The sequence below is a fragment of the Myodes glareolus genome, chromosome 4 (assembly GCF_982192425.1).
Source record: "Myodes glareolus chromosome 4, mMyoGla1.1, whole genome shotgun sequence".
NCBI lineage: Eukaryota > Metazoa > Chordata > Mammalia > Rodentia > Cricetidae > Myodes > Myodes glareolus.
In genome coordinates, this window is record NC_142029.1 from 99311147 (window position 1) to 99337746 (window position 26600).

Genomic DNA, 26600 nt, shown 5'->3' on the forward strand with positions numbered 1-26600 from the left:
TTTATTTAATAAAGTTTAGCGTTATTTGAGAAAAAAACTAAGTTCCTGTTTTCATTCCTATTTAATCAATGACAGTTCAATTTTCCCACTTTTCCCAAGAAAAAAATACCTTGGAGTCACCCTTTAACATCACAATCACATCCAGCCAATTAGTAAATCCATGGTGGCTTTACCTCTTTAGGACTAGTCTAACCTGTCGTGTCTTCTCACCTCATTGTAGCTGGAGCTTTCTCTCCCACCAGCTCCCAAATAAACACTCTGGGGCTTAATATGAATTGCAAACAGTTTGACCTCTCAGTTCAGGCTTCTTACTGGCAAGCTATACACATAAACTAACCAATTTCTAGTAATCTGTATCTCTCCACATACCCAATGGATTACCGGTAATACTCTGGCATCTCACTCCTCCGGTGGCTGCTGGTATCTCCCAGACTCTGCCTTCTTTTCCCCTTTATCTTTATCTTGGATTTCCAGCCTGATTCTATTCTATTGGTCAATGCAGCTTCTTTGTTAACTGGTAATAAAATACATTCACAGCTTCACAGCACACAGAAGGGCATCCCACAGCATCTGTAACTGAAAGTTTCTCTCCCATCTGCCACTCAGAGGCTTAATATTAATTACAAACTATTTGGACTGTCAGCTCAGGCTGATTGTTACCTAGCTCTTACAACTTAAATAAACTCATTTCTATTAATCTATGCATTGCCACGTGGCCATAGCATTATCTCACATCTTGCTTCTCTGGTGGCTGCTGATGTCTCCCTGACTCTGCCTTCCTTTTCCCTTTATCTCTGCTTGGATTTCCTGGCTGGCTCTATTCTGCCTGGTTATTGCCCAAATCAGCTTCATTATTAACCAATGGTAATAAAACACATTCACAGCATACAGATAACACCCACATCAACTCATTGCCAAAAAAAAAAAAAAAAAATCTTGTTTTCTTCTCAACCTGGCATTTTAGATTATGTTAATATGCATGTCAGATCATGTCATTCATTGGATCAAACACCCCAATGCCTTCCCAGCCTAGAGCAAAAAATTAAAGCCCTTCCTTTGATCTCCCGATGCCACATGATTTAGGCTGTGCCTCTCTGATCTATCAGCCGCCAGTTTCCTAAGTTCCTCATGCCTCTATGGCTTTCTCCAACTCATCAAAGTGTCCCTGCCACAGCACCTTTGTTCTTGCAGTCCTGTCCATGGTGGTTTTACATTATGCATTAAAACGACTCACTTTTTACTTAAATTGCTCACATACTGTAAGGACATGGAAAATTTTAAGGAACTTTGTGCTTGCTTAGGAGCTGGTTAGGGCATGAGGATCAAATGCAAGGCATTTAGGACTAGTTGAAAACAGGATGTCTAACTAGGATGCTGAGCTCAAAGCTCAGACCACAAAGTGTTCCTGGCCGCAGGTCACCTGTTAACACCTAGCTCTGTGGGCTATCAGGGAGCAGGAAAATCAACCACTTTGGGGAGGGCTTTGGGGAGGGGACCTGCTAGGCATAAACTACTTTGGGGAGGGGGCCTGCTAGATGTAACCACTTTGGGGAGGGAGCATGTTAGAGATAAGGCACACCTGCTGTGATGCAAGTCCAACTCCCTTGACCCAGAATGAACCTAGCTTGCAGTTTTTGCCTAGATAAAGTCAACCCCAAATGATGAGGGGGCTCTCCTCCCTGCTGTGCTGCTGTGTCCTGAATAGCAAACGAGTCCCCAGCCTGGCCGAATAGCGCATGTGCACTGAATAAACCTTGCTTTTGCATTCTGGACTTGAGTGGATCCTAGTGGTCTCTCTGGGGGTCGCGACTTGGGTACAACAATATCATCACCCTTGTGAGAGAGCCTACTTGACACCCACTGCCTAAAACACTGTCTTAGTTTGACATCATTCTTCTCTTCTCTTCACCCTTCCACTCTTCCCACACTTTCTGCTCTGTCTTTCCCTAACGTACCCATTACCTGGTAACACAGTATAAATATTAGTGTTGTTCCTCTCTGTTGTGTTTTGCTGTGCTAGAAGGTAAAGCCACAAGCACAGATTTTTGTTGGCTTTCCCTCACACTGTTGCATTACCAGCATTCTTCACAGAGCTTAAAATAGTAAGGTGACAGAAAAGGTAAAACTCCACAAGCTGCCTGGATTTCCCAGGGAGAGTCTGTGCTGACTCCAGAGAAAGCACAGGGGAAAGAGAGTGGTCTGCACAGCACAACCAGAGAGAGATTTCTTTCTTTCTTGTTAAGTTCAAGTCTTCAGTAAAGGAAATCAATTTGCGGGGAAAAAAATCATTAATCTCAGTGCTTCATCCAGCGTCAAACTGCCAACTGTTTAGTGACAAAAAACAAAGGAAAGTGTAACACGAGCCATAGTTAGCGTGCAAGGAGAAGGCCTGGAAAATACAGTCTGACCCAGGAGAAGTCAGTAATGGGAGCCCTGGCCAACTCTGGGGGATTTTAGCCTGCTGGTGCTTTGAGCCCACAGGGTGCCCTGCTCTTTTGCAGGTAAAGAGGCGTTTTCACTTTCTTTGGAGCCTGGAAGGAGGATAAATTATGCTGACAGAATATGAAACAGAGCGGCCCTTCGCCCACGAGGTCCCACACCCACAGGCTGAGAGAAGGGCGGTGACCACAAGTGTCTGGGCACCTGGGCTCAGCCTGCCCACGTGGGGACAGGAAGCTGCAGACCGCAGTGCTCAGGAGAGGCTCGCGGTGCAGTGCTGCGGCTGCTGGCTGACAGTGACTGGCTTCGAGACGAGACCAGTCCAGTAAGGTACCGGCATCTCCTAGAGACCCTTGATGCACGGCTGAGGTCCAAGGGAGGGCGTGTGTGGCAAGCACTTGTCGTGTGCCCGTCAGGACACCCGGTACTGGCTTGTGGTCACCGGTGCGGGCAGAGCCACCACAGCAGTATAGGGCCCGACCTGGACAAGGCTATGCGATAGTGCCAGGTTCTGGTTACAAAACTTGGTGCCAGGGCCTCTGGAACAGCTAAGGGCAAAGCCTGGTTTGGCCTGAGGAATTGGCCAGTTGCCCAGATGCGTCTTCTCTGGGTTGTCCTCTGAGACTCAGCGGAGATCGGGACTCTCTGCACCGTGGACTCTGGCAACTCCCTGCTTCAAAGGCTGGCTGCCCGCCTCTGCTGGGGGTTTCCACCGAGACTGGCTGAGGGCTCCCCTTGGGGCTCTCCTTCAGACTCCCTTGCAGTTTTGTTTTATGCCTGCTCTTCTCCCTGGAGAGCTCCCAGAGCGTCCTCTATGCTTTCCTAGCTCCCAAAGCTGCCCTGCGTCCCGGCAGTGCTTCCTCGCTCTCTTTGCTTTGTTTAATTTTTGGTTGTTTTTAATTTTTCCTGTGACTTCCCAAACTTTTACCCATTCCCAGCTCTGCCCAGATGAAGATGTTTTTACTAATGCTAGCAGTTTAGCATTTGTGCAGAAATGCTGGTGGTGGTGATTTCAATATGGAGGAGTGATTGCTGCAGGCTGAGAAGACGTGTGTGTGTGTGTGTGTGTGTGTGTGTGTGTGTGTGTGTGTATGAATAAAAAGAGATTGCATTTGAAACATTTTTCATTGATTTAATAATAGGCATATAATAAGTTTGTGTTAATTAAATTATATTTAAACTAAACCAAATGGGACATCAACCATTTAAATTAGAAAATTTTGTAGAGTCAAGCACCATCGTGGGCTCAGATGGCACCCACACCCTGGAAACAGTGGCATCCAGATTCTGCTGAATGAGGTCTGTCCAGTCTGAACTCATAAGGTTTTGATGCATTTGCCCAGAATGAGCACCATTAAGACATCAACAGGCCCTAAAAATAATAAGATGTATTCTGGCAATCCAACAGTTCTGGCAATCTGGGTTGATCTCCAACAGTAACAAACTAACAAAAAAATTAAAAGATTGAGTTGGAAACAAAGAATTGATCCCCTCTGTGAAGAAATTCCTCCTCTGCTAAGCAGGACAGCACTGGGGTCCATTTCTCAGCAGCTGGGCAGTTGTGGAAGGTCTCGGGGTTATGCGCCACTGTAGTAAAAACTGTACTTGACTGGACCTGAACCAGCATCAAATATATATGGTGCCTGAGAACCCAGCTATGTAGGCAGCAAAGGCTATTGGGTTCTTCTTCTTCCAGCCAGCAGCTTTGGCTTGCAGACGCTGTCCGGATTCGAGCTGACGCAAAAGCCCAGGAACAAATTTTGCCTTTGCATTAGGACACCCTCTCCCTTCTTCAAGGAAGGCCTCTTTCAGCCCCTAACTGCCTCTCTTCTCTACACCTATTTCTCACCTTCCTATTCTGTCCTATTTAGCATGTGGACCTTCCTGGGGAGACCTGAATGTATTCTGTGTCTGTTTTCTGCCTTATCCGTGATGGCTCGGTCCAGCCATAAGCAGTTACCCAGGTACGTATATTTCAGACCACTGCAGAGGTCCCACGTAAGGTATACTTATGGTCCCCTAGAGAAATGCTTTTAAAAACTCTTGTGCGTGTGGATGTGCACACAAGCATATGATGGATATGTGCATGTTTGTGTGCATGTGACATGGCGCATGTGTGGAGGTCAGAGGACATCCTCAGAGGTCAGTCTTTGATTTCCACCTCGTTTCAGACAGGGGCTCCCTTGTTCTCTACCGCTTCCATGGATTCTCCTCTCTCTACCTCCCATTCCCATACAAGGGTGCTGGGATTAGATACAGGCTCTATTACGTTTGACATGCGTGGCCTTTACCTGGATGCTGGGAATCTGTAAGTACTTTCCACATTGAGCCACATCCGTAGCCCCTTTCTCTTCCTTTTCCTCCCTCCCTCTCCTCTGCTTTCCTCTCCTCTCTGTTCTTTCTTTGGAAACAGAGTGGGCTTTATATCCCAGACTCTTTCTCAACATCAGGTCTCTCTATGTAACGCTATACTTGTATTACATTGAGCGCACACAGTTCAGACTCCCTAAGCGCAAGCCTGAAACCCCCCAGTAATTTCATTCTCCTCCTAGCCTTCCTGTCTCAAGCGATGACAACTCCAGTTCCTACAGTCTCTCAAGCTTAATACGTTAGCATCACTTATTCCTCCTTATTTCCCACTCCACACATAATGGACTGTAGAAACCCACTTATCCTTCCAAATATATCCAGAAGTCCTGCGTGTCTCATCACCTCCATGGCTATCTTCCCCTTGTGAGCCTACATCAGATCTCATGATAATATCATTTGGACGTCGGTATTAGTTACGGTTCTATCGCGTGTGCCATCAGGTAGGTGGGCTATAATGAACCTTACGAATCTATAGGACTCAGATCCTATTGCATCTTTAGCTTCGGGGTTAATGAGACTAGATAAGTACAAGCTTAACGACACTTTACAGATGTCACAGGGTGTTAGGTCAGATAGGCAGGATGATAAACATGGCCGGTGAAACATAATCATACATAGCTTTGGCTCCTCATGTGTAGCCTCCCATATCACCACAGTCACACAGTTCTGCTCAGTCATGGACTTCATAGTCTATGGCTTCTGAATATAGATGTGGCTTCTCCAGTGAACTGGAGTTCAGTCTTATAAATTATTTATCTAAGATGCTTTGTGATAGTAACAGAAGGCCGAGTAATACACGGATTACCGCAAGATGCCAAATCATCTATTTTCCCTTAGTCTTTCCTGCTCCTGAGATTCTTAAACACAACAGCTAGAACGATCTTCCTATACCATCATCAATTTCATGTCCAAAGCCTGAAGTGACTACCACTTCATGTAGGGTCCAAGGCCCTTCTCTTACACGGCCTGGTTTCTGCATTTGTCTGACCTCATGTCCTGCCTTTGACGCCACCCTTTTCCTTTCTCACTGGCATCCTTGGCTTCCCTTGAACTGGAACGCCTGGTTCTGGTCCTGCCTCAGTGCCCATGTACCGGTTGTTTTTCTTCGCGTGGGCAGCCTTTCCTGAGCTACTTTCCCTCCAGACCTTTGCTCAGTTAACATTTTCCAGGGAGTCTTTGTTCTCTGCAGCCCCCCTACAGGACACACCTAACCCTCTGCTCTTATCTAAATTTTATTTTATTTTGGTGTTTAATACCTTTGAACATATTCTACAGTGTACTGTTTTACTATGTTGATTTCTGTCAGTTTTCTTTCCCAGTCAGAATAATGAGTTTTAAAGGGAAGGAATGGCTGTCTGATGTGTCCTCTGATGTGTCCAAAGTGCCTTAAAGAATCTGAAACAGTGCTCAGCATTTAACAAGTGCTTACTAAACATTTGCTGTTTATTTTTGTTTAAATAATATAATTACATTATTTTCCGCTTCTTTTTTCTCACTCTAAACTCTCCCATAGACTCCTCCTTGTTCTCTTTCAAATTCAGGGTCCCTTTTTTTATTGTTGTTACACACACACACACACACACACACACACACACACACACACACGCACACCATAAATACAATCTGTTCAGTCTATATCATGAATAGTGTATAAAACATATTTGCATGAATGTGTTTTCATGCCCGACTTTTGCATTAGATAACCAGTTTGTGCTCGCCTCCCTGGAGAATATTATTTCCCTCACTCTCAGCATTCCTTAGTTGCCTGTAGTTCTCTGGGTGGGCTGAGGCCTCCTGAGCCTTCCCCTGCCCTTGTTGGCCTATATTTAAGTGAATATGATGGTGTTGTGCTAGGTCATGGTCAGCCAGCCTTCCAAAGGCTGAGGTTGGGAGTGATGGTTTTGGACTATGAAGGCCGCAGATATGGTTCTTCTTTAGGTATGTACTGGCTCCTTCCAGCACTGCAGCCACATCATTTGAAATCTGGAGGGCTCATCTGCCTCTCAGCTTAGTTCTTTTCTTTTTCCAGGGCTAAAATTTTAACTTTAGGATTTCCTATTTACTTTTTGTCTATGATTGAACTGGTCCTAACTTATTTCCAGAATTTCCCCCATTATCTTAATTTCTTTTCTTATGAGTCCTGACGCTTGTCTCCATAACTGGACAAGGCTCCCATGAGCAGAGCAATATCTGGGCCAACCTCTGATACTTTGACTATGTAATGATAGGAAGGATCCTTTTAGAGGGGAGGCAAAGCAAGCTTTTTATCTTTATTCTTGGAATCGGAATTTCTCTTAGCACTTATCAGTTTCACCTGTTAGTGCAAAATTCAGACTGCAGCTGTAGAGATTCTCTACCAACCCACTCTGAAAACCTGCCTTTGGCTGAGTGTGTCACAGCTCAGATGGATAGGGATCTTCTCGGTTGGGAGCCAGGGAATACTGAGCCTGGGTGGAAGCCAGTCTGGCAGTCGGGAGCCAGGGAATAGCACAGCTCACAGTAAAGGTAGCAACTTCCAGCCCTGTTCCAGGAAAAGGTTTACCCCAAGTGACAGCTCTGCCCTGGCAGGAGAGGGGCTCCCCAGTGCTGTGAAGTTGTTACAGGTTGGCTCCGGTGTTCCAGACTGTAGCAGCTCTGCTCTGCTAGGGGAAGGTTTCCCCAGCGAAAGTGTTACAGCCCGTTTCTGGCTTTCCCTGGCCCTGCCAGGGGAAGAATCCCCAAGTATAAGTGTTACAGTCCTGCTCTGCTCCGCCTCTACTCTGGCAAAAGAAGGTCTTCACCTAAACCTTGTTCAAGAGATTTATTGGGAGGGAAGAATCCAGGAGAGTGGCTGCCTCTGCCAGGGTAGAAGAGCAGCCACAAACGGAACAGGCAGGCACTGAGTTTACATACATATAGGGCTTCTTAGACAGGGTTTTCCCAGGGAGAAGAGGGATTGTTAGTTTTCCCTGCTCAGGGATTGGTTAGTTTAGATGGTCAGGGTCAGACATGGCTGATTTCAGAGCCAAACTGTGCTTTTCTCACTGGCCTTTTTAAGCTTTTGGCTTTAGTTTTGGGGCCAAGGCACATTTCTTTCACTGACTCTGGTTCTAGGGTCAAAGTGTGTTTCTTTGGCACTGGTTTCAGGGTCAGGGTGTATTTCTTTAATTCTGGGTTCCAGGCTAAAGCGTCTCTCTCACTGGCTTGGGTGTCAGAACCAGGGTGTGTTTCTTTCATTGGCTCTGGTTTTAGAGCCAGGGTGGGTTTCTTTGACTGGTCCCTTTTTTTGCTACACTAAGGCATAAATGCCACCAAATATTAGATAATGTCATTGGGACAATTCCGTGTCAGGGGAACTATATTCAGCTTTTCCTAAAATGCAATAATTATTTTATTTATTTTATTTTTAGTTATGTGTGTGTGTGTGTGTGTGTGTGTGTGTGTACACACACAAGTGTGAGTTCAGGTGCCAGGGGAGGCCAGAAAATGATGCTGGAGCCCCTGGAGCTGGAATCACAGGTTGTTGTGTGCCACCAGTGTGAACACCAGGAAATGAATTCAAGTCCTTTGCTGCAAACAGCTGAGCCATCTCTTCAGTCAAATGTAAATGCTAATGTATTACTCTTTTTTAAAAGCAAAGTTAAATATGCTGGAAGCCAGGGCCTAAACCGGATCCATTGAACCACAAGCAGAATAGTTTGGTCTTTACTTTTAGTATTAGTGAAACTTGAACTACACTCAGTCATCAAATGTCTTAAGGAGATTCTACAGTGCCCTGACTTTTAACACGAGTTTTTACTTCAAAAATCATTTTTCTTTTTCAAACTTTGTTTTAAGAGACCTTTTTTGTCTTTGCACCTTCTGACCAGGCACACTTAATTCTTGTTTCATTATGTAATGCTGCAGGGAATGACTTTTCCCAGAGTTTGAGTATTCAAAGATGCAGTAACACAGTTCCAATAGTTCAGCACCTGTCAGCGTTACATATGCAGGAAAAGACCCTGCATTTAAGTGCAGGGTGGGAGGCGGGACGACCTGGGTAGTTGGTAACTTCCTGCCTAAACTCGGGCAGCAGGGAACTCTGTGGCACCCCTATAAGGTTGGAGGAGAATTGAGACCACCCAGCAGCCTCCTCCCTCGCCCGTCTCGCCCCTCCCTGTCCCGCCCCCGGCCTCGCCCCGCCCCTCCTCGCCCCTCCCCGGCCTTGTTTCGCCTTTGGCCGGGGCGGGGCACTTCGTGCAAGGCCCAGGCGGGGAGGCGGGGCCCCAAGCCTCAGCCAATGGGCGCCAGCGGGTCGCCGTAGCACGGTTGCCGGGGTGACCCGTGTGCGGCCCCGCCCCACCGGGCCAGGGCTTTGGCGGGCCGCTGAGTGCGGCTGGAGTGGGAACCCGGGTGTCTGCCCGCCGCGTTCGCAAGATGCCCAAGTGGAGCCTGCGGCGGAGGCCGGGCCGCACACTCGGACTCGTGCTGCTGCTGCTCTTGAGCTTCCTGGTGCTCCGCAGGTGAGAGAGAGCCCCGCCCAGCACCTACGGGACTCCTCCGGTCCCAGCCCAAAGTCTCAGGTTCGAGTCGGCCACAAGTCTGGGAAACCGCGACCCTAATCCTTTCTTTCCTTACAGCTCTCCAGCAGCCTGGAGTCCCTTTGAGCCTCCAGTCACTCATACCTTGCCTCTGGTAACACCAGGCAGGCACTGCCCTATCAGTCCCTAGGGGTCAGTGCGTTGTGTTTTCCAGTGCTCCACACTTGGTGCCGGTCTCTGCTGTTCATAGACAAGTCTAGTCCTGTGGAAAGATGGGCAGAATTGGCCTTCACATCCCTCCTCAGACGCCCCCATCACTGCTTCTTGTAGCCCCTTAGGCTTTTCTCTCTCTCACGTTTCCTTCCAAGCTGGAAGTCTCTATTCTGCAGTCAGCGCTTGTGGCCCATGGCTAAAGTGGACTTAGAGTCCTAAGGACTCTGACCGTGGGTCTCTCCTAAACTCTCAGCCCCGATTTATTTGCACTAGTTTGTAAGTACGCGTCTCCAATTTCTCCCTTCCGTTTTGTATGCTCCCCACCCGCTTTATGAACTGCCTGTGGCAGTCGGTGGTGTTCATTGGAAGAATGGTTTCCCCATTGCCCAGGAACAAGTTTTCTGGTGATCCACTCCAGAAGTTTTCCAAAACATATCTATTTATAGGAGCCTACAGTCCTTCTGTTCTTCCAGGTCGATGCCTGGCACTTTACATATTCAAAATCTCCAGCGTTGCTGGGAAGCACAACAGCAACGCGGAATGTTTAAGCAGTTGACTTGAGTCGGAGGCCCTGAGAACTGGAGGTGGTGGGCACCTCAGTTTTGGCTTTGGCTCCTTTTTTATTCCCTTTCCTCACTTCCGTGAACTTCCTCTGGAAGATAGGGACTCTCCCCCCCCCACTTTTTTTTTTTTTTTTTGATGAAGATCTTTATGCTGCCATGAGAATACACTTGGAAACTTCACATTGACATCTTCTCAAGACTTAGAGCCCTTTGATTCTGAGAGGATGTCATTATATTGCTTGGGAGAAGGAAATGGATCTTTTTTTTTTTTTCATCCTGGGGCCCAAGAAACTTCTCAGTCATTTCATTCTCTTAGTCTTAGTTGTTCCGAACCTTTTCCCTTTCTTATCGGTTCTCAGACGGCCTTTTCTTTGAAGTCATGGCTTCTGTCAGCTTTCCCCAGGTGCCAGGTTGATGCAACTCCAGAGGAATCACTGTGGGCTGAGGCAACAGGAGCTCCTTCCTAGAGCAGGGAGTCGTGGAGGTGGGGCCCCAGAGAAGTGTTTGCTTGTTTTTGATCCCAAGTACACCTGTCCCTGCAAGTGACTGAGGCAGGTCACTGTGAGGGCAACTCTGGAAGGGATGAACCTGGACGGGTAGCATTTTCTAATAGTCCTAGGGAAAACGTGTGGGAAGGAGGAAGGGTGTTTGTCACCTGACAGGACACTGCTGAGGTGTCAGGGAAGTGAGTGGGCTGTGAAGAAGCCCGACCTTCTCATAGGTGAGTAACTGGTTCCCACCCAGGCAAGGTAGCCATGGCAGGAATCACGCTGGGGCTGTGGAATGGGTCAGGAATAGCAGCCAAGAAGGCAGAGTGCATAGCGGTGACTCAAGCCTGGAAAACGGGTTGAAATGCGAAGTTGCTTCATGACTCCTTCCTTTCCAGCAGGTGAGGAAGCCTAGAGAGGCTCAGACCTCAGGTCAGGGCCATCTTTTGGGATCCCCTGGGAATACAAATGTCCTTGGCATCCTTTGGACTGCATCATTCCCATGTGCCTTCTGCCCAGTTCCTTCTGGCAAATTTGTGCAGGACACCAGTGCCTATGGAGTTACTTTAATAGCTCTGGAGCCAAAGGAAAACAAACTGACCCTCTCTTCCTGGCTTACCCCAGCTTTGACTAGGTCATTAACTGAGCGGGTGGGTGGGTGCCCCTCCCTCCCAGCTGTTGTTGAGGAATGTTGGTGTGGCGGTGGAATATAGGTCACATGGAGACTGGCTACTCTCTGCTCACAGTGCTCTGGAGCCCAACCATCAGCACCAGCTCTTTTCCGGGACCCTGACGGCAGGTATTTGGAGGTTTCTGGGGGAAAGGTGTTGGGCTGTAACATTCCTTTTCCCCCACTTTTCCTTGGGTTGGTTCATAGTTATAGTTTCTTGATTATATCACATTTAAGACATAGGAGGACTAAAAAATGATTTGGGGGAAAGATTTCATTCAGTCTTTTTTGGGGGGCTCTAAAATGTTTTTATTAAAAGGTATATTTATACATAGAAGTATAATTGTTATACAAAGAAGTGTACATAGCTTATCAATCAGCTTTGATATAGATAACATGGGACAATATCACCACAATTAAAAGTAGTGGAAATAGCTATTTTTCTCCTCCCTGAATTCTTTGGTACCTCACTGTCACCTTTTCTCCCTCTTCTTCCTGTATAGTACCCAGTATTCACTGGGGGTTTTCTGTGACTCTATATATTATCTAAGGTGTGTCTGACCCTTTTGTGTGGCTGCTTTTCACTTGAGAATGGCAGCCTGTATTATCAGCGTGAACCCTGGTGTTGAACTGGTTGGCCTCTTCTCTTTTCTGTCCTTCCACCTAAAGCCACACAAGAATGCCTATTTGATACGATCAGGGCATGGTCTTTTTATGGCCTTTTCCCACAATATAAATGCTTCGCTGAGCAATAATTCAGTCAGCTCTGCATATCTCAGACTTGAGATTTTTATCTATCCAAACTGGAGGGAGGGAGGGAGAAAGGGAAGGAGGGAGGGAGGGAGGGAAGGAGGGAGGGAGGGGAGGGAGAGAGAGAGAGAGAGAGAGAGAGAGAGAGCCACATTAAGTTTTTCAGTCTCATGTTTCTAGGTATGTTCATTTCTTCTCTCAGCCCCTTGTCAGCTGCTGTTCCTCTGGCTTCTAGACCCTGCTATCTTCCTCTGAAACTCTTTCTTGCTAAAAGCAGATAACTTAGCTATATGATGGCTGTATTTAAAAAGCACATTTAAAAATCAATCAATGTGCTTTCCAAAGGTAACCTATGGACAAACTATGTCTCTCTCCTGCGAAGCTACTGATTTTATGAGCTTTACGTACTTTAGGACTCCACTCTGAGGCCTGAGTCATGGGCCCTGGAGTGTCCCAACTCTGAGAATGCTGTCCCTTTCATCTTTAGTGGTAGTAAAGTTTTTAGAATCTGGGAAGTGTCTCTGGGCAGGTAATCATCATACAGGTGGTGAAGCAAAGCTACCTGGGAAGAAGCTCACAGTGCAGGAGAGATAAGATACTTGAGTTAGTCTGCGCAGGCAAAACGGGGTTGGCACTGAGATTTTTACGGAACCCGCGTTAGCCAGTCTCTAAAGGAGACTAAAGTTCTCTTAGAACTTTGACTCTTTTGATGGGAACAAAGAATTACCATGCATGGGCATCAGGTGTTCCAGAAGGGTGGGGAGGGTTCTTCCTACTTTACTCAAATAAGAAGCAAGGAAAATACATGCCACAAATCTTTGCTAAAATGACAGTTCTACCCTCCTAATTTGCCACCCCGGCAAGGGCAAAGTCCTTTTGGTATATGGATGTTTTCTACTCCATCCAGTCCCATAGTTTGCTTTTATCTATTGCTCTGGGTATTAAAGCCCATGTTGAAAAGAGAGTCCCCCTTGTGTGGGATTGTTCCTGGGAAGACAGGGCAGGGATGGTTTTCAAGGCTCATGGTTAGGAGGCAGACACTTTCAGATTGCTGTTTGCCCAGGGGGTAATCAGGTGGCATTCATGGGTCCTTGGGTGACACTTAGCACCGTACTGGGTGTTTCAAGGAAAACAATTGTTTTTAAGTGTTTAATTTGTGAGTAGGTGGTCCGCGAACGTCCAGAGGATAGAGGGAGAATTAGTGAAAAGAAGCCCCTGCATCCTCGCTTCCTTTTCCACCAGAGTGTCTGGTGGTGGACTCTTGTAGATGTGCTGTGTGCATCCACGAGACAATAGCTGTACTGTTTTCCCACTTGTCCATTAGGTACATAATTTATTTAAGCATTCCTCAGTTGATGGGCATTGATTGTTTTTAGACTTTTAGCTGCTGAAGTAAACAGCTCCAATGAATATGCAATGGATGGATTTCTATAAGCAGAGTTGCTGACCATAACAGATATTAATTTTAAATCTCAGGACATTCTTCCAAAACAACATATTCCATTTCTCCTGGGTCAGGTAAAGGATATTTTGAGCTAAATCCCCCAGGCTAAGGGAGAAAATTCTTTTTAATTTGTGTGTAGGATAATATAGATTCCTGAAGCTTTATAAAAATTATTGTGTTCATTCTATACCTTAGTGACATAACCCCCAGAAATAGATTTTAATGCACTTAATGTAGCTGCACTGTTTCCTATATCAGACGGTTATTCTGTTTATACCACCTCAAACACTCCTATAGGATCAAGAATCTTTAATCTTTTTGGGTTATCAGAGTTTTCTCTTTTAGGCTGAGATGAACTAATCTGTTGATTTATGAGGCTGTTGATGGTATTTTTTTTTTTTGGTCACAATAAAAGTACAGTATCACAGAAGACCCTTATAGTTTTGACTTTTGTTAGGTGATGAATTACTGAAAGGATCTCTGTTATTTCATTGCTGGGTCTCAAGGTATTGCTCTAATTCATGCTTCTTCGTGTATACATTTCCTACAGCATTCAGAAGATGCTCCCCTCTGAAGCACAATACTGTCTTGGGGCCAAGTACACAGATGTATATAGTCTGGGAAGCAGCCTAGTTTCTTTCAAAGGGAAAAGTTGACATACTGGGCTTGCAATAGTGTCTTGTGTCTCTATGGAAAGCACATAATGGTTTTGGGGTTTGGAAGTTCAGATTCCTGTGCTCGGGAGTGGGGTTGGGTGGTGTTAGGGGAAGGGTGGGAGGTGGGTTGTGTTTGATGACTTTTCAGCAAAATGAGAGTCCATAGCATTTGGCTTCAACTAAGAGGCATATATCCAATAAGCTGAGCCATATGGGAGCTGTTGGGAGAAAATTTCTGTGTGTATATAATGAGGTCTTTGGGCATTTTAGTGTACCTGCCATGTAAAATTGTGGTCTCTGGCTTGGCCACTGGAATGAATGAGGTTGTGGGTATTCTCTTGGTTTCTCTGCTAGTATGATGCCCTGAACTGAATTCAGTTGCATCTCTGGTTCAGGGGGCCCTAGAGAGCTCACAGTGCATCTGGAGATTGAACCTGTAGGCTCTTATCTCAGACAATATGTTATGTTTATTACCAAAGTAATCAACCCTTGGGATCTGCAAGTTCTAGACAGCCGCGGCCGGTGCCCAGCTTACTGCAGTGAATGTGTTGCCTGGCCTTTGCCTCTTGTCATCAAGCTCAACCGCTCCTGGTGTTGTTGACTTCTGGGGATCCCGGGCCGTCTAGGTCTGTCTGGTCAGACTGTGGTGAACAGATGCTTGTGGGAGGTGGCTGTGTCTCTAATGAAGTTTCCTAGCCCCACTGAAAGCCTATTGCTGATCAGTGCTTGCAGGATTTACGGATGATCTTCTGGCATGGTGAGAGGCACCCCAAAATCAGGCTGATTCGCATATATTGTTCAAAGAGGTGGTAGCAGGAGCTGGTCTCCCCTCCCCCACTCCACACCAGCATCCTACAAGATCTCCTTTGACAGTTGAAAATCCATTCATGGGCCCTTTCAGAATGAAAGAGGTGGTAACCTCTGACCCGCTCCTCTGCGCTTTTCTGAACACAGCCACACAACAGCTCATCTTACGTTCAGGGACATGCTTCCTGCTGGAACCTGTTCCATCCCCTCTGTCCTCATGACCCACTTTGATTATTAGTGGCAAAGTATCAGGAAGCTTCACCCTTCATCCTGCTCCTTCAAAAGTAATGAGACATCCTCACAGGGCTTTCTTCATGTGTTCACCATTACCTGTTTCTGTGTCTGTAGCCTACAAAGCTACAGTGAATACTGTGTGTTTTGCTTGCCACTAGTGGGATGAGTTGTATGAGGTCCCATTAGGAATACACACACACACGCATGTACACACACACACACACACTCACACATACACACACACACACACACACACACACACATGAGGTCTCATTAGGAATACACACACACACACACACTCACACATACACACACATACACACGCATGAGGTCCTGTTAGGAATACGCACACACACACCAAACACACTACACACATACACACATACACACACAAACACACTACACACACGTGTGCACGCGCACAGACACACACAGACACACAGACACACACACCATATCACACACACATCTTTGTCCAGGCCCTTTATCTAGACTGTGAGCATGGCTACTCTTTCTTCTAGATGGAAAAACAGAACCTGACTAAGCAGAGCCCGGCAGAGCCCTTCCGCCCAAATATCTTCCTTAAAATGAAGTCAAGATACAGAAACGACAGAGGTTCTAGAAGAAAGTGGTGCTATAAGCTTCTAGCCCTAAAGAAGGCAGGGGCCTCTGTTTTCCTCCGAGAAAATGCAACTATGCATGAACTGCTTGCTAAGGAAGACAGCAAAGCACACTGGGTTCCCCAGGGTCTGGTTAGCTCCTTGGTGACAAGCCTAACTTAGGAGTGAAGCGCCTCTGATCTTTAAACTAGCCAGTTAGAACCACACAATTGGCATTTCCTGTATTCTAATATTGTCCAGTTAATTACTCAGGAAATTATGGGGTAATTTTTAATATGATGATCATTAGTATTAATGATCGTGATTAGTGTGAACAGCTCTTTGCAAGGAGCTTTGTCTTGCAGAGATCTCACTTGCGTCACCACATTTTCTCACAGCAAATTCTCTGGAGAAGCCCAACATTGACCAACATTGTTATCTTGTCGAATTCATTTCTTTTTTTGAGGTATTGATGTTTTGTTTAGTAGGCTAACAGAAAATTTCCAAAAAAAAAAATTTGAGCTTTCTAGAATTCTAAATTTGATAACAGTTATCTGTGTGCTTGTTTGCAATGCTCATTTCCTATCTCTTGACAAGCAGTGAGAATTTTATTTTATTTTATTTAATCTAGAAAATGGTAGGGCATAAAAAGGCAAAGAAATAGGAAAAGAAAAAGGAGTTAAGGATGACTCCAGGATCTGGTCCTGAAGAACTGGAAGTTTGAAACTGGCGGTGGAGAAGAAGAGAGAAAAAGATACATCAAAGGTGGTGGGGCACGACAACCCATCTGCCTGCTACACATTGCAGTAAAGATGTTAAGTCATTAATTGGCTCAGGGGAGTTTGGAGTTCAGGAAAATTTGGAATGGAGCTGTATATTTTCTGTGTTGTGCCTTTATTTTCCATCTCAAAGCATTTTCTGATTTCTTTCCTTGATTCATTTGTTGGTCAAGAGTGTTGTTCAAGGAGAAAGTACAGAGGGGGTGCAACACTTGTATTTAACCTTGGGAATCTGGTTAAAGTGCAGGTTTTGGTTCAGTAGGTATCAGATTTCCGCATTTCCAACAAGCTTCAGATGGACATACTCTTCTGTCTGCAGGCCACACTTGGAGAAACCAGTCTGCATTGGTCACAACTAGGGCAGGGAAGAGTGTGTGTTATTTGCAAGGAGTGAGAGTCCCAGAGCCTGCCTCCAGCCAGCCCTGCCCGTCTCTGTGCTTAGCAGAGTGAGGACTCTCCTGCTCCTATAAACAGACATTTGTAGGTTCTCACTAAGGAAAGTAAGAAGTCGGAATGAATGATGCGAACTTTGGCCAATATTTAGAGATTTTTTTTTTCAAGTTCTGTCCAGAGAACAAAGATTGCTTCCTGACAGAGAGATCACTAACATGTATTATAAATATCTTTAAAAATAAGGAGATTGGGTATATGTGTATATTTCATAACCATACTGTCATTGTGTCCCCCTTTTAAGACATTTAAAGACAAAGAAAATAATCTATCCTTCCAGTCATTATTCATAGTAGCCTGGCAAGTCTAGCAGGTAGGTGTGTGTGTGTGTGTGTGTGTGTGTGTGTGTGTGTGTGTGTGTGTGTGTGTTGCGGGTAGGTGAGCAGACAAGTGAAGTGTGCATTCTTCAGAGGACGTCCTCAAATCAAGGGAGATGCACAGGTGCAAAACAGCTTGAACTGTCCAGAGTCTACAGCCTAAGAAAGATCCTGCTGAGATCCTGCCGCCAGGAGAAGTGGGAACCTCAGGGTGGCATTTGAATAACCTCCGGCTCCTCAACTAGGATAGAGATTTCAGGGTTTCCTGGCAAGGGCCAGATATTAACTGTTCTCAGTAGCGTGAGCCACACAGTCTGCACAGTAACTACTTACCTGTGTCCCCAAAGCAGCCATCCTTATATACAAGGTGGATGTGGCAATGTGTCAGGGTTTGGCTCTTGGCTGGACTAAATTACATGCTGGCAGAGGAATTGGATTGGTGGGTAGGATATCACTGTATAGATCTTTTGGTGCATAATTTTGGCAGTGTAATAAGATAGCCCGCCACAAAGTTTAGAATTAAAAGTATTTACTAAAATAGGGTAATGGCAACCATGAGATTATTTCATATTAATGTCATTGAATGCACCAAGGCCATGTGCCACGTAAGTTCACTAACATGAGTTTTGCTTTCAAACAATAGGAAGACATGTTCATTGCACTCCACAGGGCATTTTATTTTAACCTAACCCTCTCAGTGGCTTTTCTGACAGGCATCATCCCCATTCCACAGAAGAAACTCACTCAAAAAGCTAGAGTTATGAGTTTAGGGCGAGCATACTTCCAGGGGACTAGCATCTAGATGCTATTTTGTTTTCATCCTCGCAAGAAGGTGAACAAATCCTCAGATATCATTTGCCAGTCCTTTGCGGGACCATGAAGCTGTCTTCCAGAGAGACAGAGAGGGACATTAGGTCACAGGTTGTCCAGGATTACTAAAGAGAAATGGAGTCCTGCATGGGTTTGTACTGCTGCCGTGAGGACCAGCCTTCAGCAACGCAGGGATTGAGGAGATCCACTGAACCGATGAACTAATTGCTCAACTTGACTTTTCTCTCTGAAGGCTGGTGAGGGGGGCAAAATTCATTTCTCTGGGGCTGGTGAAAAAGGGAAAATACACACATACACCATTAGGGTCTCCCTGTCATCTTCTCATTTCCTTATTTCTTTTCTTACCTCTTTCCAGATATATCCCTTCGGCCCCTAAATTTTCACTTACAGCCTATATGCCCCAGCAAAGTCTTTCAAGCACTATAATGTGGTCATATTATATTTTTCAGTTGAATAATCGCAATGAATACAAGAGAAAAAGAGCATGCTTCTCATTTCCCTTAATGATTAAACATCTTAAGTATCATAAGTGAGAAACAAATTATTCCCAGGAACCCACATACATTCATATCCAAGCAACTTGTTATAGATTAACAGAGTGTAAGCAAGCAAGATATTTTTCTCAGCCAGTTCTTTTGCTGGTAGGCTGTGTTTTGTGGTTAAAAGGAAAGGATAAATCACTGTATTATTTATCTTAGAAGGTAATCTTATAAAAAAATCTCAAAAGAATCATGAATCTAAACTTTTATATATAAAAAAATAATCAGTCAGCTCTGTTTTCAGTCCTCAGGGTGAATACCCATTCATCAACAGTTTTTTATATCAGGAAGCTGAGGGCAGAAATGGGCACAAGGCATTCATCATCATCTTTGATCACCAACCCATCCTAGCAACAATGGTACAACAACTAATAATAACCAGGCCTTGTTCTTGTTTCTTGACCTCAATGAGTTCCTCATTCAACTATGTACCTAAACTTTAAATTGTTCCCCAAGATTTTCTACCTCAAAACCATTAACAAAAAAATCTTAATCTAACCTTAAGTCATTATTTAAATCTTTGTTTTAGCTATGATGCAAACTGAAACCCATGACCATCCCTCCCAACATTAAAATGAAAAGAACTTGAGCTTAGTGTCTGGGACACAGTTATTGTTCTTAACCATTAACTTAAGCCACAGTCCCTGCCTTATCAGGGATGGGGACAACACCGTATCCTGTTTTTACCTATATTAATTTTCTTATTAAACTAACCTCTATCATAATCACTTATTATAATTATTAAAAATCCTCAATTATCAAAATTCTATTTAAGCTGACACTATTACTGAATAAAATCATTGCTTCAGTTAAACAGTACAGCTTAAGAGGAAACCGTCTTCATGATAACCCTCAGGCAAAAATGGCCAGTAGAACAGGGCTTTCCCATGAGAGAATCACACTACAATAAAAGCAGTGTGGATCCCTCCCCACCCCCATTCACACCATGCCAGATACCAGAGAAAAGTGGCAGCGGCAAATGTAAAGTCAGAGCAGTAGCAAGAAACATTCTGGAACTGAAGCCCTCAGTCCTTGCCTGTCTGAGACTCGTCCATCAGTGCTTTGCCTCCTGGTGGGCCAACCTCCTAGAGCTCATGTGCCACCTGCTGCTCCTCAGACATGGCTACTGGCAGGTTTGGAGGCTGGCGGTGTCAGAAGCCAGAAGTAATAGATCAAAAGTAATTTTCATTGTGCATGAATTGTCCCGGAGAATCCCCAAGTAGGCAGCGATGCTTATGTAGTGTCTACACTCTTAGTAAACTGCCTATTCTGGGGCCTCAGGGCCATAGTTCTTGACACTCAGGTGATTTTTTTATGCAGAGGAGTCTGCCTGGCAATACGTCCTCTCGTTGTAGGATCTATAATGGAAAAAAGCTCAGCTAAAAATGGTTTTTGCACCAAGTATTCTTATGGTCTTATTTTCTGTCTCCAACTTTCCTAAACCAGTTCTTGTTGACTTTTTCTAGTGACCTTTAAGAGCCTAGATAAAGAGAGAGACTTCTAGTGGTGAAAGTCACGGGGAACAAGTTGAGGGCTCCCACTGGCCAGCCAACCACTGAGACATCCATAGGAGCTTTTTATTGGACTGCAGCTGCTTCATAGCCTTCCTGGACAGCCCCCTGCCGTTCTGTGTTATCTCTTGGTTGATGTTAGATTATCAGAAGGTAATAACTTCATATCTGCTAGGTGAATGGATGCCATTTAATCCAGATGCCTCTTTCTAGGTTTCTGAACCCCAAAGTTGGCAGCTGTGACCATGAGGGGGCTCTGAGGTACTGTTTTGGTAGCTGTTGCTTTAATGTTTAGTCTGGCTTAGAACAACTGGCAATAGTAGAAGCCCGTGAGCTGCAGCTGTTCTTGTCTGTGACATTAGAGAACAATTCCCCACATAGCATGACCCTTCCTCATCCTCTCTCCTTTTAGCCTGCGTGTCTTCATGTTGAACATTGTGTCTGTCTTGTTCCTGGTTGCAGCATCAGCTTGCACTTCCCCTGCAGTGGGGCCCAGCCCAGGAAGTAGTGCTGAAGAAAGTCACCTGCCCAGGTTTGGCTAAGTGGGAAGGTGGGAGCTTTGCCTGGCCACCCTGGGAGCAGGTGAAAGAGAGAAAGCGGAGGACTTGTGAAGGACAGAAGGACTCAATGCATATCTCTGTACCGGTGTTCACTGCTGTGGAAACCTCAAGGCTACATGAGGGTCTTTGATTTTTCAGGTTGAACTGGAGCACTCTGCTTCCTCTATGGCTCCAGAATCGACGCCTGGGACTTCGAACAAAAGGCCCAGACTTCATGCTGGAGGACTCCACCTTTCAGATTTTTGGGGGATCCATACACTATTTCCGTGTGCCCAGGGAATACTGGAGGGACCGCCTGCTCAAAATGAAAGCCTGTGGCTTGAATACCCTTACCACGTAAGTACCCCCCGCCTCCCCATCCCTCCACCAAGCTTGGCTACCAAGTTGGGGCCCCTGGTGCTTGCAGGAGGAAAGCTATGAGAGGAAGTTAGTCCAAGCTGCTTGCTTAGGATTATAAGCTCTATAGAACTCCCTACAGATAAAGTAAGGAGATGTAACCATGTAGTATTGTGGAGGGGGGGCAGGGGGGTAGAAAGAGACAGAGAGTTGAGCATAGATATGGAAGATGATTTGTTTATTCATCTTGTGGTGTGAATAAATAAACTTGCCTTTTCACAGTTCTGAAGGCTCACCCGCAGTCATGGCCAAGCTGTCTACAAGTCTCGTTTCTCCTGGAGCCTCCGTGCAGTGGAGAACTGTTACCCTTCTCATACCCTCAGATGACTTTTCCATCTGCAAAATGGAAGTTTTGCATTCCTAGTGTCTTTTCCTTTTTGTTGTTATAAAGGACTACTACAAGTGATCTTCCTTTTTGAGAAAGGTTCTCAACTCTGCAGCCCAGGCTGCCTTTAAACTCCCTGTCCTCCCTGAGTAGAGTCTTGAATGCTGGGATTGCAGGTGTGCGTCACTTTGTTTAGATTGACAAGGAACCCTTTTCCACAAGCAGCTTCTGCTTCCCAAGTTTTAGGGTCCCAAGATGCTGACACCAGTTCAGCTTCTATTTTCTGGAAAGACCTTTGGATTGTTGCGACCCGCCTGACGACTGTTCCATGGCAGACACAAGATGAAATGTAGGCTAGGCAAGCCAGCTAAAAAGTAGGTTTAGGGGCTGGAGGAGGTGGCTGAGCAGTTAAGAGTGACCGGAGTTTGTTCTCAGCGTTCACGTCAGGCACCTCACAACCTGCTTGTCCCTGCCGCTCCAGAGGCACCGTACGTCTCTGTGGAGCCTGCACTCGCCTGCACTTACACCGCTCTCCACATACAGGTTATTAACAATATTAAAAATAAATGAAAACACTCCTGAGGTGCTATCTCTATGAAATAAAGAGGACTATCAGGTAGAAAGGCTGCATTGTCAGGCATAAAAGATGTGATTACTAATCAAAGACGTGGACTCCCTTGCATGGCTTGTGAGCTGACTTTGAAGACGGTTATTAAAATGACAATGACAGCACTGTTGAGAGTAATGTGTACAGCCTCATAGAGAACTCCTACGGGTCATAGGAATACTACAGTGTGGGCTCACCTGGGGTCACAGAGCCTGACCTTTTATTCCACGGAGCTCATATGTCACTACGTCTAGTTGACTTTCTGTCCGCCTAAGGAGATGTCATAGTCTTCCTAGGACTTGCCTTGAGTTTTCTGCGGTCCCCATATCTGGTCCCCGAGGTTTGAAATTATCGAAAGTTGTCTCTTTAGCCATCATCGTGGGTGTTAGAGATAAAAATGTTCATGTGAATGATTAAACTTACCTGCAGTTATCTTGTCTCTTACAGCTATGTGCCCTGGAACCTCCATGAGCCAGAAAGAGGCAAATTCAACTTCTCTGGGAACCTGGACCTGGAGTATGTGGTCTTGGTGCTTCCGTACCTGGTCCGGGATCGGAAGTTACTGGGGGTTGCTGATGAGCACTCTGGATGTCGTGTCTTAGCTCTGCTTTGACTGAGACTGAATCTGGAGCCTTGTTCTTAGCATGCTTAGAAAGGTTCTGAACTTAGGGCCTAGATGCTCCCCTGTTGTGGCTTGTTACCCAGGCACTCAGCCTATAGGCTGCAATCCTCTTTTTCACTACAGTCCTGAGGGCCAAGATCCCAGATACCACCAGATTCTGCGTTGGGGTCCATATGCTTGGGATGGAATTGGGGCTGCTTCTAGGTTAACAAGGCTGTTGTTGGACACAAAGCCCTGTATTTTGTTGGACAAATCCCAGTGGGCCTGTGTGGGTGGTCCTGATGCAAGGAGCCAGTGCATACCCAGCTTCCAGGACTTTTGAGCCCCTATCTGGTGCAGGAATCTTCTGCTCTGTTGAGTTGGGGCCAAGTCTTCCTCATCCCATGTTCCCTGGTTGAGAGAGAAAAGGCAGGGGAGGAACAGGAGAGGTTTAATCCCCACATGTCTGTGACTCCTCCTGTATCCTTTCTTCTGGATGCTCAGGGCTGACTCTCTTTCCCTCCCTAGGGCCTTTATCCAGCTGGCTGCGAAGATTGGACTGTGGGTGATTCTGCGACCGGGGCCCTACATCTGTAGTGAGATTGACCTCGGGGGCTTGCCCAGGTGAGAAAGGGCAGTGCGGGTCTCCAGAGTAGCCAGAGAGAGGGGCTTACAGGGGTTGGCTTAGTTTTTTTTTTAAGGTATTTTTCTTCCTGTGTAGCATTTCCTTTCTGGGGCAGGTGGCAGTGCCACAGGCTCTTTGGAAGGACATTGCAGTGATTGCCCTTGTCGGTACCCTTGGGTCTTTCTATGTGTCAGGTGGCAGCAGCGGAACGCTTATCTATTTGGAAGTGTTTCATTCTTCTGGCCGTACTGGAGAGGCACCCAGGCAGGCTCCTTATCTGATCTGGCCCTTACTGCAACTTGAGGCAAACTAAATCTTCTCTATCTGTTTCTTAGTGATATTACTGTTGATTTATTAAAACCCCAAGTGTTGCTGTAGTTTGGAGAAGTTGGTGTTGTGGTTTCTGTCCTCAATTCTCCTGAGTCTGTTCTTCTAAGTGTAGTTTCCACAAAGGTCAGTGTCAGCTAAACATTATGCTCTGAGAGTGGGGTCCAGATGGGTATCTATCACGTGAACCCACATCCTTTCCTCAGGAAGGCTGCCTTCGTTTCCCATCAAAACAAGTTCTGTCTTAATTGGCGTTGCCATCTCTGGCCACACAGCATCAATCACAGGTGGCTAGCCGCAGCCTCCGCCCACCTGTACTGTTAATTACAGGTGGCTAGCACAGCCTCCACCCACCTGTGCTGTCCCCAGAGGAAAGAAGGCTGAACCTCTTGGTCTAGAAGTAGCATGGGGAGCTCTCTCCTCACAACACAAGAACTATGCTCAGGTTTTATCTGCTCTGTTTCCAGCAAGGCCTGCCCTTCCCTCAGGGGGCACAGCTTGTCCCCTCTCCAGCATCCAGCGTCAGTCTGACCTGGCACAGTGTCCAAGACAGAGCTGTGAGCGGAGGCAGAGCTGCTTGCCCCTCTTGGCGGATTAGACACCTGTGCCACTGTCAGCATTTTCCCTGGGCTCAGCTGGAGCTGGGCACAGGAGGCCAGCAGGGTTTAACAGTCTTAAATTAGAAGCAGTAGGGACGCCCACTCTCAGATCCCCCTCCCTTGTCGTGGTTGGAGGTTCCTGCCTATTCATCAGTGTTTTCCAGAAGGGTAGGGTGTCAGTGTGGTGAGAAACTAGTCCTGTTTGATAGATCTGGACATGCAGCTCAGGCTAGGGGAGACATTTCTGCCAGCCTTTCATCACCAACTGGCATTCCCTGATACATTGTTGTCCCATTTCTGAGTTAGGGGAAGGGAGACCTCAGAGTCTTCTGGTAGGAAATGTGCTTCTCAGGACCTTTGAATGGTGCTGAGTTTCTGTGGAAATCTGTGGCCCCAGAAGATCAGGGAAGGTGTCTTCTTGGCCTCCTGCTGCTGCCCTGGTGGCACGCTGGGGGCTCAGGCTCAGGAGTCTCTCAGTCAGTCAGCCTAGTTCCTCTGGGACATCCTTTTGGCATTGCTTTTGCCCCTGCCTTGGGTCTGCACCGGCCGCTCCCTCTTTAGCTAAGGCTGGTTTTTCTTGTGATTCTCCAGCGTCAGCTGAGTGCTGGGGTTCCAGGAGTGCTCGGCCATGCCTGTTTTGATTCTTTAGTGTAAATGTCTGAAAACCATTCCATTGGGCAGTGAGCATTCCTGTAGCCCAGGAAATTGAAGTCTAACTTCCCAAGGCATTTGGTGTGTAGGCTGGCACAGTGGTGTGCTTGCCTCTGAACTGTGTGCGTAGCTTCCTGACTTCCTAGCTACTTGGAGGTGGTGGGGTGGTGACTAACCCTTCCCTGACCTGTTCTCCAGACTCGTTCTTGAGCTGCATGAGCTGCTTCCTTCGCACTGCTCCTGCGCCTGCCTAAGGGAAACCACAGACCCTGACACTGATATTTCTTTTCTTTCCTTCTCCAAGCTGGCTCCTCCAAGACCCAAACATGAAACTGAGAACAACGTACCGTGGCTTCACTAAAGCAGTGGACCTTTATTTCGACCACCTGATGTCCAGGGTGGTGCCACTCCAGGTAAAAGAAGGAAGACTTTTTGATCCTTTCCTGCCTGCCTTCTGAATAGCAGGCAACCTTTGGTAAACTCCCAGATGAGAATCCTGCAGTTCTTCTCAACACAACCATACATTCTTCACCACTGCACGAGACCTGGAGGACTTACGTTTTCAAAGAGTGTGCATCCTAGTGTGGTCTCAGTCAGTGCTGAAATGACAGCTGGGCATGAGGACTCACATTAGTCTGTGCGGCCAGAGCTCCAGTGGGGCTTGCGTAGATAGGATGCCTTAGGAACTGAAGCATGCATGTGTCAGAGTCCCCACAACACAGTGACTCAGTGCTGCATGGCACAGCACGCATGGGAGGCCCAGGGTAGGACAGAAGAGCGCTGTGTCAGTACAAAGCTCTAACTGATGGTTTTTAAAGGACTGCCCTATGCTACCAAAAGGTGCTGTACAATTCATACTGACCGGTCAAAACGAATATACTAAAATGAAACTTAGGGAGAAAGCATCTTAATATTTTATGCAGCAGTTACAAGCAATAACAAACAGGAATGGAATTAATTAACCCAGTTGCTTTGTAAAACCACAGAGAATGATGTCTGGAAATTAGTACAGCAGTAAAAAACTGGTGTGCTGACAAAAAAAAAAAATCACTCTTGGGTTAATGGTTTGGAACATTCCTAATAGCATAAGTCAGAATGAGCAGCCGGATGAAACAGGTTGTTAGGGAGAGTTTGAAAGTCAGATAAACAAGGAAAAACTTTTATAAATATGCCCTGATATCACTTGAGCCATGTTTATATTTACAAACTACTGCCTATTTATAGAAAATCTTCATTGTAAATCAGATGTAACTGAGTACCTTTTTATTTACTAAACCAGGCTTTGCTAAATATGAAAGAAGCAGGAAGCTTGGACGTTCTTAGCTGAGGTTTTCCCAGGGAACACAGTTACTGAGATGGTTCAGTACATTTTGTGGTGGGAGGAGCAGGGAAGGTTGTTCTAGGAATACATTCTGAGTCATGGGAATAATATAACCAGTCTTGTGCATGGGCAGAGCACAATTGTTTCACATGCTCTTTTATTATGTAAAATGTATGTAAAAAAAGCTGGCCCTTTCATGTATGCAGTTAATCATAATTAAATACATAAGAATCCTTATCAGAGGGGACATATTCCAAGACCCTTAATGGGTGCTTGAGACCACAGATAGGAGTGAACCTCACATATATAACACGTTCCTTTTTATAGATATGTACAGTGAAGTTAAATGGATCAGACACAGTAAGACATGAAGGCTAATAATATCAAAAATAGAACAATTATAGCAATATATTGTAATAGAGTCACCAG

The 26600-nt window shown here is 45.9% G+C and overlaps 1 protein-coding gene across 2 annotated transcripts in view; it reads left to right on the top strand.

Moving 5' to 3' along the window:
* Positions 1-9134: 9134 nt before the first annotated feature.
* LOC125416044 (beta-galactosidase-1-like protein 2) overlaps positions 9135-26600 on the top strand; it is a 39980-nt gene continuing 22514 nt past the window's right edge. Inside the window, exons 1-5 of one of the 2 annotated variants that reach the window (XM_048458713.3) lie at positions 9135-9290; positions 20858-21055; positions 22495-22563; positions 23177-23272; positions 25155-25263. In XM_048458713.3, coding sequence (XP_048314670.2) covers positions 9205-9290; positions 20858-21055; positions 22495-22563; positions 23177-23272; positions 25155-25263 — 558 coding nt within the window. In that variant the 5' untranslated portion in view covers positions 9135-9204. Of the gene's footprint in view, positions 9291-20575; positions 20692-20857; positions 21056-22494; positions 22564-23176; positions 23273-25154; positions 25264-26600 lie in introns of those variants that run through there. The other variant, XM_085689798.2, reaches the window with a different exon arrangement.